The 13,020-nt window shown below is 53.3% G+C and overlaps 1 protein-coding gene across 2 annotated transcripts; it reads right to left on the bottom strand.

Annotated features, from left to right (window-relative positions):
* Positions 1–208: 208 nt before the first annotated feature.
* TMEM61 (transmembrane protein 61) lies at positions 209–12,002 on the bottom strand. 2 transcript variants are annotated; one of them, XM_033225023.1, is made up of 4 exons: positions 11,916–12,002; positions 11,511–11,637; positions 6,139–6,488; positions 209–667 (listed from the first exon to the last, which is right to left on the bottom strand). In XM_033225023.1, exons 2-4 carry the CDS (start codon positions 11,523–11,525, stop codon positions 517–519), a joined length of 516 nt encoding a protein of 171 aa, XP_033080914.1. In that variant the 5' UTR covers positions 11,526–11,637; positions 11,916–12,002; the 3' UTR covers positions 209–516. The 2 variants fall into 2 exon arrangements, with proteins under 2 accessions (XP_033080914.1, XP_033080913.1); XM_033225022.1 differs by having other exon boundaries at positions 11,755–11,983.
* Between the last annotated feature and the right edge of the window lie 1,018 nt (positions 12,003–13,020).

Genomic DNA, 13,020 nt, shown 5'->3' with positions numbered 1-13,020 from the left:
GCCATGTTCTTCTGGTTATAAATGTGATGTGTGCCCCTGGGCCCCAGTTTTCTCACCTGCACACAATCTCCCAGCTGACAGCCAGCACTCACACTGGCCATAGGAGTGCCACCCAGGATGTTCTGGCCAGCTGGGCCCCTGATGACGGCCCTCACCCATACCACAGAGGGCAGAACACCCCCAGCTGGACCTAGGTAACTCATAGAGTTGTGAGACACAATAAAATGGGATTTATTTTAAGCCACTAAATTTGGGGTGGTTTGCTATACGGCAATAGATAAATAGAACAGCCTTCAACAATGAACATCTGTTGAGTGCCTACTGTGGCCCAGGCACTGCACGAGACTCTGGAAAAGGCACAGCATTTTTGTCTCTGGATTCAGGGCCTGCTAGGAGACTTTAGCTTCCTCCCCGTGCAGTCTGAACCAGGCCTGAGCAGAAGCATGTGGTGTTTAGTGTCGTCTCTGCAGAAACCGCATCAAGAGCAAGGCTGATGCTCTCGTAGCTGGGTGGAGGTCAGGGGGGCTGGGTGCTGAGCAAGGCATCCTTTGGTGCACTTGGCTCCAGGACTTCCTCCATAGGGTATGCAGGTGGTGTTGGGGGCCCCTCGGCCACTGGGAAGCTCACAGCTTCCTCATAAGTGGGGATGTCAACCACTTTGGGGGTCCTGCGGGAACAGAAGAGAGGCTGTTAACAGGAGCTGGGTCAGACCCTGCTGCCTGCCAGGGAGACAATGAGAAAGGCTGGGGGCAGAGAAGCCTTCACACCCTGCTCCAAGCCTTTGCGGCTCCCCAAGGCCCCATATACACAGTTGAAACCTGGCATGAGCCAGCCCCTTCGGCTTCCCGCCACCCCCTCCCTGCTCCATAGAGTTAGTTCCCTGTATGTGCCCCCAGCACCTCCTGGTGCCTCCTAAGTCCTCTCTGCAGGGAAAGTCCTGCCCTAGGGCAGTGACTGAGAGTCCAGGGGCTGAGGGTAGGTACTTAGGGGTGTTTGTTGAAAGATTGAGTGATGGTGGTCCATAGAAAGACTCCCACCTATTGAAATATCCTTTACCAGATCAGAATTGGGATGCTCAGGGCGGAATGGGAGATCTCAATTCCTCTGCCCATCTGGATGCTTTAGATTTTGATATGATGTCTGCCAAGTGATTATCTTTATGTGCATACCTCCAGGGATGGAGAGCTTACAACTTACCAGATCAACCACTTCTATCTCTGGACAGCTTTACTGTCCTGTGACTCTTTTCTTGTCCCCACCCCTGGCCAACTAAACCACCCCACAGGGGCTTGAGGCAGAGACCAGGTTCTCTGCGGCTCCGCTGACCAGGTTCTGCAGGCCAGACCCTGAGACAGATCACCCACGCCCCCGCCAGCCTGAGGCTGATAGGAATGAGACCAGCTGTCGGCCCCCTCAGAGCCCTGGCGGGTCATCTCTGGGGATCCAATGCCCCTTTCCCACCTGGGACACACAGTGGGGAGTGGGGTGGGAATGTCACTGATCCTAGGTGTGGGCTGCTCCTGCTTTGGGGGTGATCCTGAAAGTCCCTTCCAACACTGAAGGTGGTTATGAGTCTGGGCACTGGTGGTTCACCTCCCTGCTTGGACACATTCCTGCTGGGAGATCATGGGTCTGTAATTCCATTCTGAGGCCTGGTTTCCTCACCTGTAAAATGGGGAACAATAGTGGCACCTGCCTCACAGGACAGAGTGCAGGTTAAATGGGCTCATGCAGTGTGGCACTCAGTGCCTGGGATGTAAGTGGGGTTATGAACAGAATCTCAAGGGGCTCCTATGGGGACTGGGTGGGGGAGCAAAGCTTATCACAGGCCTCTAGATGGCAGGCTCCACAAGACTCAGAGAGGCTGAGTCACTTGCCGGGCTCCTCGGTTTGGAGCTGCTGGGAAGCAGTTTATTCCACACCTGTGGTCCTACTGTCTAGACCGAGGAGGGGCCAATGGCAAGAGGCCAGCCGGGGGAACAGAAGAGGCAGTAGATGGGACTCAGCTCCAGGGGCTGATGGAGGGGCCCATGCTGGGAACCTGCTGCTGCCCCTCAGGTGAGTGCCCAACACCCACTGGAGACCTGGACTTTCTCTGACAATGTGTCTTCTCGGCCCACTGCAGCCTCACAGCAGCCTGCTGGGAGGCTCACCGCTCCCAATCACAGACCAGGGTGACAGAGCAGATTGATGGGACCCTGGATTTGAACCCCAGCCTGTATGTCAGTACAAGGCAGGGCACCAGCCAGAAATCCCTGGGACACCAGCCAGGAGTCCCAAACATAGAACTCCGTGTCCAGTGCTTCCACAAATTCTCACAGACCTCAATTCCTTCCCTGGAACACAGCCCGGGAAGCCGAGACGGTGCCTGTCCTCACCCTCCTCTAAGCTCCCAGCATCCTTGCAGATGAGAGCGGGATAGATAATATTGCCCCTGGAAGCAGGCAAGTTGGGTTCTATTGCTGTGTGACCTGGACCACATTCACACCTTTTCTGAACCTCTTTCTCCTCATCTGTAAAATGAGGATAATAATTCCCCTTTCAGATTCAGGGGAAGAAAAAAATGAAAAACAAACGGTTCACAGCACACAGAAAAGTGAGAGTAATTAGCTTCCAGAGGCCCAGCTCCTGTCTGCTCACCTCCCAGACATGTCTCGGCCCCGCTTAGAGCCCTGGACACGTGAGACAGGCTTTGGGTAGGCCGCCCCAGGTGACATCTGGCAGGGCAGGGCACGAGTGCCAGTGAGCTCTGCCCACAGCAGGAAGTTTGCTTAGAGGGCAGATGTGAAGCGGCCCTCATACCACCTTCTGCCACCTTAGTGGCCAGCTGGGCCCGCCCAGCTCCAAGTCGCCAAGGTCACGGTGGAGGATGCCAGGAACTCAGTGAGCAGGGCAGCCGCATCACACCCCTCTGGGAGCGGGCCCCATTCATGGTGCCTCTGGATGTGGTGCCTCTGCAGCTGTGTGGGGCAGTCCTGCCACAGTGGTCTCCCTGCACAGGAAGTGCCATGGAGGCCAGGGCTCACCCTAATCTTTGCAGCCTGGTTGGGGCAGAAGACCTGGGCCTGGCACCAGCTCCACTGCCCTTTAGCTGAGTCAGGCAAACCCAGGAGGAGTGGGGCAAGGGATGAAACACAATTTGCCCAACACTTAAGTTCTCTAATCTCCTTTCATATTCACAACCACCCTGGGGGGTAGAGGCCCACACCCATTTTATGGATGAGTAAAGGCCACGTGTCGGCTAAGTGGCAAAGTCCCAGCTTCGTCTGACAGCAATGCTCAAGCTAAGTCCACCTATCACACCTCTCCCCCAAGCCACCTCATCTCTCCTCACCTCAGCTTTCTCAGCTGTCCAATGGACCCAATCCTTACACTTCCCTCATAAGTAGTTGAGGCTCAGATCTAGTGGGCATGAGGGTGCATTGCAAATTAAAACAGGAATAGCAGAGAAAGCAGATGTGTGTACCAGCTACAGCGCGTACACCTCCCTAACTCTCATCTCATCTGAGCCTGACAGCGATGATAGGGAAAAGGTCTGTCACCCCAGCTGAGAGACGAGGTGTCAGACACAGCTCAGAGAGTCTAAGTAACATCCTCAAGGACACACAGCTTCTAAAAGAAAGAGCAGGGACTACTGGAGGCCCCACATCCAGTCATCCTCACTAAGGGAACTTACACTGAAGATATGAGCTTCCTGAGGGCAGGGGCTTTGTCTGTTTTGCCCGCTGTGGCACTGTCAGTTCTCTGAATAGGACCCAGCGTACCTCCGTGTGCTCAATCAATATTAGGTACATGCATGAAAGAATAAGTAGATGAATAAACAGGGAAACCGAGGCCAAGAGGGGAAGGGACCTGCCCAAGCCATCAGCCCAGGAAGGCTTTGTTTCTGACCTGGAGTTACCCACAGCGGGCACCACCAGAGACCGAGGTACCTGGGAGCAAGAATAACAGAGGAGCCACCCACAGGGCCAGGTGCTGGGCTCTGCAGGCAGCAGGGCTGGGCTGGGTCAGCCTCGGGACAGGAAAGAGCACTGCCAGCAGAAGCAGCGTCCTCGACCCCCAGCCACCCAGTTTCTGAGTCTACGACTTGGGTCTTGGAGCTCGATGGGCTAGGATCACCCTGTGGCCTCCTGGGTGGACTTCCTCCCTGGCCCACTGGGCGTGAGAGCCAAGGGGCCCCACCTGCCAGGCGCAGCTGTGCCTAGACCCTGTTGCATCAACATGGCTGTGTGTACAGGCAACACCCACCCCCTGCACTCACATCCGGCTGGGTGGGAGGAGCAGGCTCTGGTCCAGAGCATCTGGGTCCTGGCCTGGTTCCAACTGACCACTAACTCACTGTATGACCAGGTAGGTCACTTGGTCTTCTGAGACTCAGGCCTCTCATCTGAGAAGTGAAGGGTTTGGCTGGAGAGTCCCCAAGGCCCTGCAATATCTAACACTATGTAAATGCTATGTAAATAGTTGTTATGCTGTACTGTTTAGGGAATGATGAGAAGAAATCAAAGTCTGTACATGTTCAGCACAGACACAATTCTTTTTTCAAGTATTTTGGATCCATGGTTGGTTGAATCATGGATGCAGAACCCATAGAAAGGGCCGACTGCACTGCATCATCTCTGGCTTTAAGAAGGCACAGACTGGTAGCGGGAATGCTCCTACATTCTTTGACTCGGACAACACTTTCCCTCTTAACACAGGGAGGAAGAGCATCAGGTCCCAGGTCCCAGGCCAGCTCACAGCAGTCTGACTTAGCCCCTCACACACAGGGATCCAGGGCTTAGGACTGATGCGGCGGGAAGAATGCCAGCCGTGCAGCCAGCAGGCTCCTGCCACTTTCTAGCTATGCCTCCCCTTCCTTTTCTGCAGACACAACAGTCATTCTTACCTTGGAGGCAATAGAAGAAGGACAGGAGGTGATGTACACAGGCCCCTGGCACATAGGCACACTCTGTACTTTGTTGAGTAAATAAGTACATAAAAGGGTATGCATAATGCATGCATTCTCAACGGGACAAACACTGGTTCTTGTTCTTGGGGAGGGTAATACTCTTTTTATGTATAAAGCACACATATACATATAGAACATAAACATATACACAGTGTATCTGGGGTATTATAATTTCATGGAGGAGGATTTGGAAAAAAAAAAAAAAGTCTAAGAAGGATGGCACAAGGCAAGGTGGGGAGACCGATAATGAAAACAGAAGGTTGAGAGATGCTGTCTTCATGCAACACTTTGTCCCCATCCCCGTACCTTTGTGCATGTTCTTCTACCTGCCTAAAATGCCTCTTTTCCACCATGTCCACTAGAGGAAAAGTTGACATTTGCTGTGCACCTACTGTGTTCCAGGCACCGGGCTAAAGCTCAACATACATATCTCATTTAATTTTCCCAAGTGTCACCGGAAGTAGGGAGTGGGCATTGAGCATAGACTCTGAGGCCAGACTGCCTGGGTTCAAGTCCTGGTTCTGACACACACTAGCTGATGACCTTGACTAAGTTACTTAGTGTCTCCATGCCTCCATTTCCTCCTCTACAAATGGAATTCTTAACAGTAGCTACTTCAGAGGACTGCTGTAAGGATCAGCTGAGGGAGTATAGGATAGCACTTTGAACAGTGCCTGGCACATGGCTAGTACTGTAGAGGGGTTTGCTATTATTGCTGTTGTTATTAGTCCTTTTTATTTCAAATGACGAAGTTAAAGTTTAGGGAGATTGCACGATCTACTCAAAGTCCCACTGCTAGTTTGTGATAGAACCAGAACAGGGTCCCAGTGGGTCTGACTTTTGTGTCTAGGCTTCTAACCCTCTGCTATTCTGTCCAATACCAAGCTGAGCGCAGCTGCCACCTCCTCCAGGAAGCCTTCCTGGGTTTCTCCATGTCTTTAGAACACATGCATCTCTCACACAGCACTACCTACTCCAGTTTGTCATCATCAGCCTCTGTCATGGGGCTTTAAACTCCTTCAGGGTTGTACTGATCAGCTTCCATGTACCCAGGGCACAGGGCAAAGCCTGGTCCAAAGGAGGAACCCCATGAGAATTTGCTGGAATTACAAATGCTGGTTGGTGGGCTGGTGTGACCGGGCCCCTACCTGTGGTCCCCACCCGCTGCCCCACCCTGCCCTGCTGACCTGCAGCTCTCCTTCTCTGAGGACTCCACAGTGAGGTAGTACAGGTCTCTGGAGAAGTGATAGAGGTCCCATGCGGGTGGCCCCCGGGTGCTGGCCTTGAAGGACCACAGCAGGCCAATGAGCAGCAGCAGGCCACCTGCACCGCAGCAGATGAAGCTGATGGACCTGAGCAGGGGGCTGGGGCCCTGGCGCACCGGATGCTCCATGGGTGGGGCCAGCTGGCCAGGCTGAGTACTTGCATCCCCTTCGCTCCACCAAGCAAAGCAGAGCGTCCCAGCTACCAGAACCACTGTGCCGCTGACTGTCATGCAATAGCGGAGGGTGGAGGCCATGTGGCTCCCGTCACACATCTGGACACAGAGAAGGAGAGAGAAGAGGAAATGGGCCATATGAAAGGTGCTGGAGGCCAGGTGTTAATCCTCAGCTGTCTGAGGTCACTTTGGAGAAGTGACCTTGGAGAAGTCACTTAACTGCTTTGGGCCTCAGTTTCCTCATCTGTGAAGTGGAGATGATGTCCCTGACTTTGCTGGGCTATTTTGAAGGTCAGAGGTAAACATGTATCAGCACCATGCCTGGGACATCGCAGAAGCTCAGTTAAGTGTGACCACTTTCACTCAGGGCCTCCCTCCAGGCCTCAGGGGCCCCATCTGCCTGGTGGGTCGAAGACTCCCCACCCTGACTAACACACAGGAAGCTGGGAAAGAGGAAAGTGAAGGTGTGTTGGAACCTCCAGGCCTGCCAGGATTGGGGCTTGCTGGTTATGCACTGTCTGACTTCACCTGGTCACAATCTTGTGAGATGGACACTGTTACTGAACAGAGGAAGATACCGAGACCCAGAACAAGCGTGAAAGAGGAGGTATTGAAGAGTCTGAGGCCGAAATTTACAACACAGAGCAAAACTTTGTGGAAAAAGATGTTCTCTGGGCTGGGCGTGGTGACTCACACCTGTAATCCCAGCACTTTGGGAGGCCAAGGTGGGCGGTTCACCTGAGGTCAGGAGTTCGAGACCAGTCTGGCCAACATGGTGAAACCCCATCTCTACTAAAAATACAAAAATTAGCCGAGCATGGTAGCACACGCCTGTAATCCCAGCTACTCAGGAGGCTGAGGCAGAAGAATCACTTGAACCTGGGAGGCAGAGGTTGTAGTGAGCCAAGATCGCACCAATGCACTCCAGCCTGGGCAAAAGAGTGAGACTGTCACACACACACACACACACACACACATAGACACACACACACATATGTTCACTGTGGCCTTATTAATAATGGCCATAATTTGGAAAGTGCTAAAATGCTCAATTATAAAGAAATGGTGAATAAACTATGGCATAATCTCTAGAATGAATAATTAATATTAGCCCATTTTTTAAAAAAAAATCAAGCTCAGCACAAAGGTTTAACAAGAGGAGGAAACATTTATCACATCTTGCTTTTTTCAACTTAGTATACTAAATTATGCCTACAGTGTTGTCTCAATTAAATAAAAGAATGCACAAGGGGGAAAAACTTGGAAGGGTCCTGGCCCTGGATCACATAGACATAGGAGGCTGAAACCTAGGTCTGAGTTGTCCCCAAAGCCAATTTCTAGGCTGCCCATTGTACCTTCCAGTCCTTATACCTATAACTTCCCCTTAGCTCCCCTCAAGGCTCAGCTCAGCCTCACCAGGAAAGCCTTCTCTGAAGACACTTTAACTTTAAACCCCTGAGTGCCCTGGGCCACCTTTGCCACAGCAGAAACCTGTGCTTAACTTCTGCTTCACTTGTCCCACTCCGCAGTCTGTGAGCTCCCTGAGGGCAGGGTCCATATTGGCCGTGTTTACCACTATATCCCCTCAGTGCCTAGCACATAATAACTGCTCAATATATCCTCTGAACTGAGAGAAAGTGTTGCTGGATAAATAAATGCTGCTTGGGTGAAAATCTATCCTCAGTTGTAAAGAGCTAGGAGAGAGGAGGCAGTGCAGGATTCCAGCTGCCACAGCACAAGGACATGAAGGACAGTCCTGGTTTTGGTCCCCCCTCTACAACTGTATCATGGGGTAAGCCCCTCACCTGCCCCGGGCCTGCTTCCTCATCAGATAAAAGGCAGGCTGTCTAGGAGGCTGCTAGGAGGATTTGCAGAAGCACTGTCTCCTCTTCCAGAGGCTGAGCCAGTGAAGCAGGGAGCGGGGGCCACAGACCTTAAAGGGAGGCTTCAGTGATCACAAATCCCTTTCAAGTGGGGCTTGCCCAGCCAACGACACTATATCCAAATGACATACTGCTGTGTGGCCGCTTAAAGCCATTATCCCATGGGAGCTAAAGGGCATGGAAAATGTTCAAGATGTAGCAGGTGAAACTTTACATTTCAAAAGGCAATGTTACCAAATGTGTTTAAAAACACACACTTGTGTGTGCGTGTGTGTGTGTGAGAGAGAGAGAGAGAGAGACAGAATGTATTCATGTAAAAGGGGGGCTCTGGGAGTGGACCTCAATCTTTCTGCACCCCTAGACCTCTGGATGCATATAGAGAAATTCCATTGATAAATGACTTGCAGTTCTCTTCCTGTGAATCTGTCCAGGGAGCAAGTGCCTCCTGTCTCTAGCTCAAAGCCTTTTCATGTAGGGACTATCCCCGGTCCCCCATCCCCAAAGTCAAAGAGCTAGGAGAGGCTGTCAAGAGAAGAAACCTGTTTGTGGGGAAAAAATTCAAAAAACAAAACACACAAGCAAATCAAGAACAGTAACCCCTGCATGTATGTTACGGTACTCAACAGCCCTTTATACCTAGCATTGCACCTGCCTCCCTACAGGGGCAGGCCAGAGGAAAAGCCCCATTTTACAAATGAGGAGAGTGAGCCCAAAAAGGTGAAGGACCTTGCCCAAAGCCAGGTACAGCATGGTTCTCAGCACTGGAGGAGCGCACACCTAGGCATGCCCGCATGGGGCAACCTACACTGCTTTTTACTTTCTATCAAACAATAGTCACTGCTCATTATGGAAAAAGGAGAAAACCACAAAAGAGAATAAAAATTAAAAAAAAAAATACAGGCTGGGCACAGTGGCTCACACCTGTAATCCCAGCACTTTGGGAGGCCGAGGCGGGTGGATCACCTGAGGTCAGAAGTTTAAGACCAGCCTGGGCAACACGGTGAAAGCCCGTCTCTATTAGAAATACAAAAATTAGCCGGCCGTGGTGGTGGGCACCTGTAGTCCCAGCTACTAGGGAGTAGCTTGAGAATCACTTGAACCTGGGATGTGGAGGTTGCAGTGAGCTGAGATCGCACCACTGCACTGCACTGCACTCCAGCCTGGGTGACAGAGTGAGACTCCTTCTCAAAAAAAAAAAAAAAAAGCAAAATACAAATCACCACTAATCTTGCCTCTCAGAGATGAGCACAGTCGCCAGGTGGCTGTTTCTGTTCATTGCCCCCTTGTCCTGCATACAGGATGATGGCACCAGCAGATGTGTGCTGTGCATTTATCAGGCTGGGCATTTACCGGGCTGGGCACCATGTCAAGCGCTTTACAGGTATCCCTTCACTTTATCCCCACAACAGCACTGTGTCCTAAAGACACTGTGGCCACTAGGATGACAATTTCTCCACAATTGGTGACCACAATAGGGTGACGATTTATCCACTAGTGTTACTGCTGGATTTGGACCCAAGTCTAGTCTGAGTCAAATCCCTGTGTGTATGTACAGCTAGGTCTATCAGTATCTTTTAGTATAGAAAGCTGGGACCATGCTGCGAATAGATGTATTTGTCTTTGGCACAGGCAGCTCTCACTCTTTAGAATGCGTGGCCCTCCTTCCCAGCTTAACTCCTCCCAGGCCTCAGACTAGCCCCTGCAACTGCCCTTTGCATGTTCTCACATGGGGTCGGGGTCATTTTCTGTGTGGGTCTCGCTCCTTCCATGTGGATCCCCCACAGCAGGCAGGGCACATGCTAACCTGTCATCCTGGGGGAGTGGGAGGTTGAGAAGGTCAATGTCCACTGGATGAAGGGCAGCCTGTTCCTTTGCGCAGTGGTTGTTTTCCTTATTATTGTAGGTCAGGGATGTCACTATCAGCAGGGTGTTCTCACCCAAACTCCTTTCATCTGGACCCTCTACTAGGCCTGTGCTCCCTCCACCTGGAGCGCCCTCTGCTCCCATCCAGGGCCCTCATTGCACCCCTTCCCAGAAAGCTGTCTACTGCAGCTGCCCCCACCTCCCTCCAGCCAGAGGAGGGCTTTCCCGGAATTAGATGGCTCCACTGATCACTCCCTCTGACTACAGTGGTCATTCCCTGTTAGCTCTGTGACCGCCCAGCATCTCTGAGTTCAAATCCCTGCCTGCAAGGGGAAAGCAGGTAATGAAAATGAGATGGCAAGACAGCAGGCTATAAGTGAGGCATGAGGACACAAGGCTGGACTGAGGATGCACCCTGCTCTGACACTGGCAGGATCCAGCTTCTCCATGCCTTAGTGCCCTCCCCTGTAAATGGGCACAATAACACCATATTGCTTCTGAGAATGAGGATATATTAAAATAAAATTTATTCTTATTATGATTATTTTTATTTCTACAGCAGTGCTCAGTACCTGTCCCTGCCCTTCATCTTGCCCTATCTGCTAACTGGTGGCAGGGCCAGTCTGACTCTATTATCTGGCCCCTGGCATGGGGGCAGCATCCTCAGTAAAAATCTAGTAGAAAGGCCCTGCTCCTGTCAGGAGAGTCCGGAGGACAGAGCCTCCCTCTTGTGCCCACTTCCACACAAAGCCAGGACAGAACGCCATGCCATTCTCCATGTCCTACTCCATACCAATAAGGGCACTATTTTTTTCTTTTTCTTTTTCTTTTTTTTTTTTGAGACTCTGTCTTGCTCTGTCACCCAGGCTAGAGTGCAGTCCTGCCATCTCGGCTCACTGCACCCTCTGCCTCCTGAGTTCAAGTGATTCTCCTGCCTCAGCTTCCCAAGCAGCTAGGATTACAGGCGCCACCATGCCCGGCTAATTTTTGTATTTTTAGTAGAGACAGGGTTTCACCATGTTGCCCAGGCTGGTCTCAACGTCCTGACCTCAAGTGATCAGCCTGCCTCAGCCTCCCAAAGTGCTGGGATTACAGGTGTGAGCCACTGCACCTGGCCCAAATAAGGGCACTTTAGATGCCGCTTTGTGTAAAGACCAAACTGTCCGAACAAGAGTTTCCCAAACCATCCCCAATTAAGGTCCTGAGTGCCATGGCCTCAAGCCACCCAGCAAGATAAAACCCAGGCAGAGCCCCAGGTGTCCACACTCTGCCCACCAAGCCACCGTGACCGAGGTTAGGGGAAGGGGTCGGGGCAAGGTCGACGATAGAAGGGGCTGAGTGCCTGCAAAGGAGGGAGAAGGCCGTTTCCACCCACCTGGGGCAGGGCCATTGGGAGGCGGGCAGCAGGCGCTGTCCAGGCGCGCGGGGAGCCGGGCGCGGGTGAAGGTGTGGTGGCGGAGGAAGCCAGGGCTGAGCGACCCTGCCGGCGGCGACCCTCGGGTCTGCAGGAGGTGCGGGTGTTAAGGGCGGGGGCGGTGGAGTGCCTGGCCACTGCCCCCGAGCCCTGCTCCCCAGCCCGCAAAACCGAGGCCTGGATCCCGGGCCCGCCCGGGGCTCACCAGCCGCGCCCTCTGGGCCACCCGCACCCGGTGAGCAGGGACCGAGCCAGGCCCGAGGGCTGCGCGCTCCCCGCGGGGCTCTGAGGCTGCCGTGGGGCGCCCAGGGGCGCGCGGGACCCGGGCCTCGCCCTCCACTCCGGTGGTGACCGCGCCAGCCCCACCTCTCCTCTGCGTCCTCGCCGAGACTCCGGGTGGCCCGGGCTCCGGGCAGATCCAGGTGTCCAGCGCTGTCGCTCAGCCGGCCCCGCCTGTCCTTAAAGCGCCAGCACGATTGGGCTGGCGGCGACTGGGGTTTGCCAGCACGGCGGGGCCCGGTGAGCGGCGGGGCTGCTGCTGACCGGAATGCCTTGGTGCGGATGGGACCCCTGGGTCCTGGGGGCCGTCCCGCTCCCGCGAGCGCTTCAGGGCGGGCTTGGGAATGGAGACAAACTCCGAACCATTAACACCCAGCCGCACAGGGTTTAGGAGTCCCGAGCCCAGTCCTATTCACCCCCATTTTATAGAAAGGGAAACTGAGGCCCAGAGAGGGGAAAGTCACTTGCCGAGGTGTTTACTGCGGACTGCGTTTACAGAAGCTGCTTTTTCTCAGCACTCAGAGAGCAAGCCCTCCTGGCCCTCCAGGACCCCAGGTCCTGGCAAGGATGGCGTTCTCAGCGGTAATGACCAGCATTTAAGTGCTCCCCGATACCGGCGTCACTGTCCCAACCAGTGGAGGTCCCCGAGAGGGGCTGAAGATGTGTGACCTAACTTCTCTGAACCTTACTCCATTAAGGAGAGCTGATAATCCCTAACTCACAGTTCTGTGAGGACTGAATGCCTTAAGCATGCAGGTTAAGTGGCTACTGAAGGCCGTTTTTGTGGACAGGTGATTTGGGAGCCTAGAGGAAGGGGTGTGTGTGTGTGTGTGCGTGTGTGTAAAAATCCTTCCATGAGAGGACATCTGAGGTGTGGACAACAGCATCCCAGCAGAAGGAGCAGCATGTAGATGATGTCACAGGCTGGTTTGATCCTGACAAGTTCATGTGGGCCAAAGGAAGCCAGTTCCAGGCCCAGCTGGGGTCTGGGTTTTGTTCTTGCCCTTTCCTGCTACTCCAGCAAGCCGGGGGACTGGGGCCACTTTGCCACTGGCATGGCCTAGATTCTCCAGTGAGCTGGGGGTGACTAACTCTCTTCCCAGCCCAAGGGTAGAAGGTGGAGCAGCCCGTCCAGCAGGGATCTGAAGCCCAGAGAGAGGAAGTCACTGGCTCCAAGTCACAGAGCCGGTCA

This window comes from Trachypithecus francoisi, unplaced genomic scaffold (assembly GCF_009764315.1).
Source record: "Trachypithecus francoisi isolate TF-2019V2 unplaced genomic scaffold, Tfra_2.0 Lachesis_group12, whole genome shotgun sequence".
In the NCBI taxonomy this organism is placed as follows: Eukaryota; Metazoa; Chordata; class Mammalia; order Primates; family Cercopithecidae; genus Trachypithecus; species Trachypithecus francoisi.
Note: the sequence above shows the minus strand (reverse complement) of the source record. Positions and strands in the feature narration are given on the sequence as shown.

What these genes read in the sequence shown, in the direction of transcription:
- TMEM61 (XM_033225023.1), bottom strand. An exon ending in TCAGAGAAGGAGAGCTGCAG is followed by an intron (nt 668 to 6,138) that starts GTCAGCAGGGCA and finishes CTGTTCCCGCAG; the next exon opens with GACCCCCAAAGTGGTTGACA.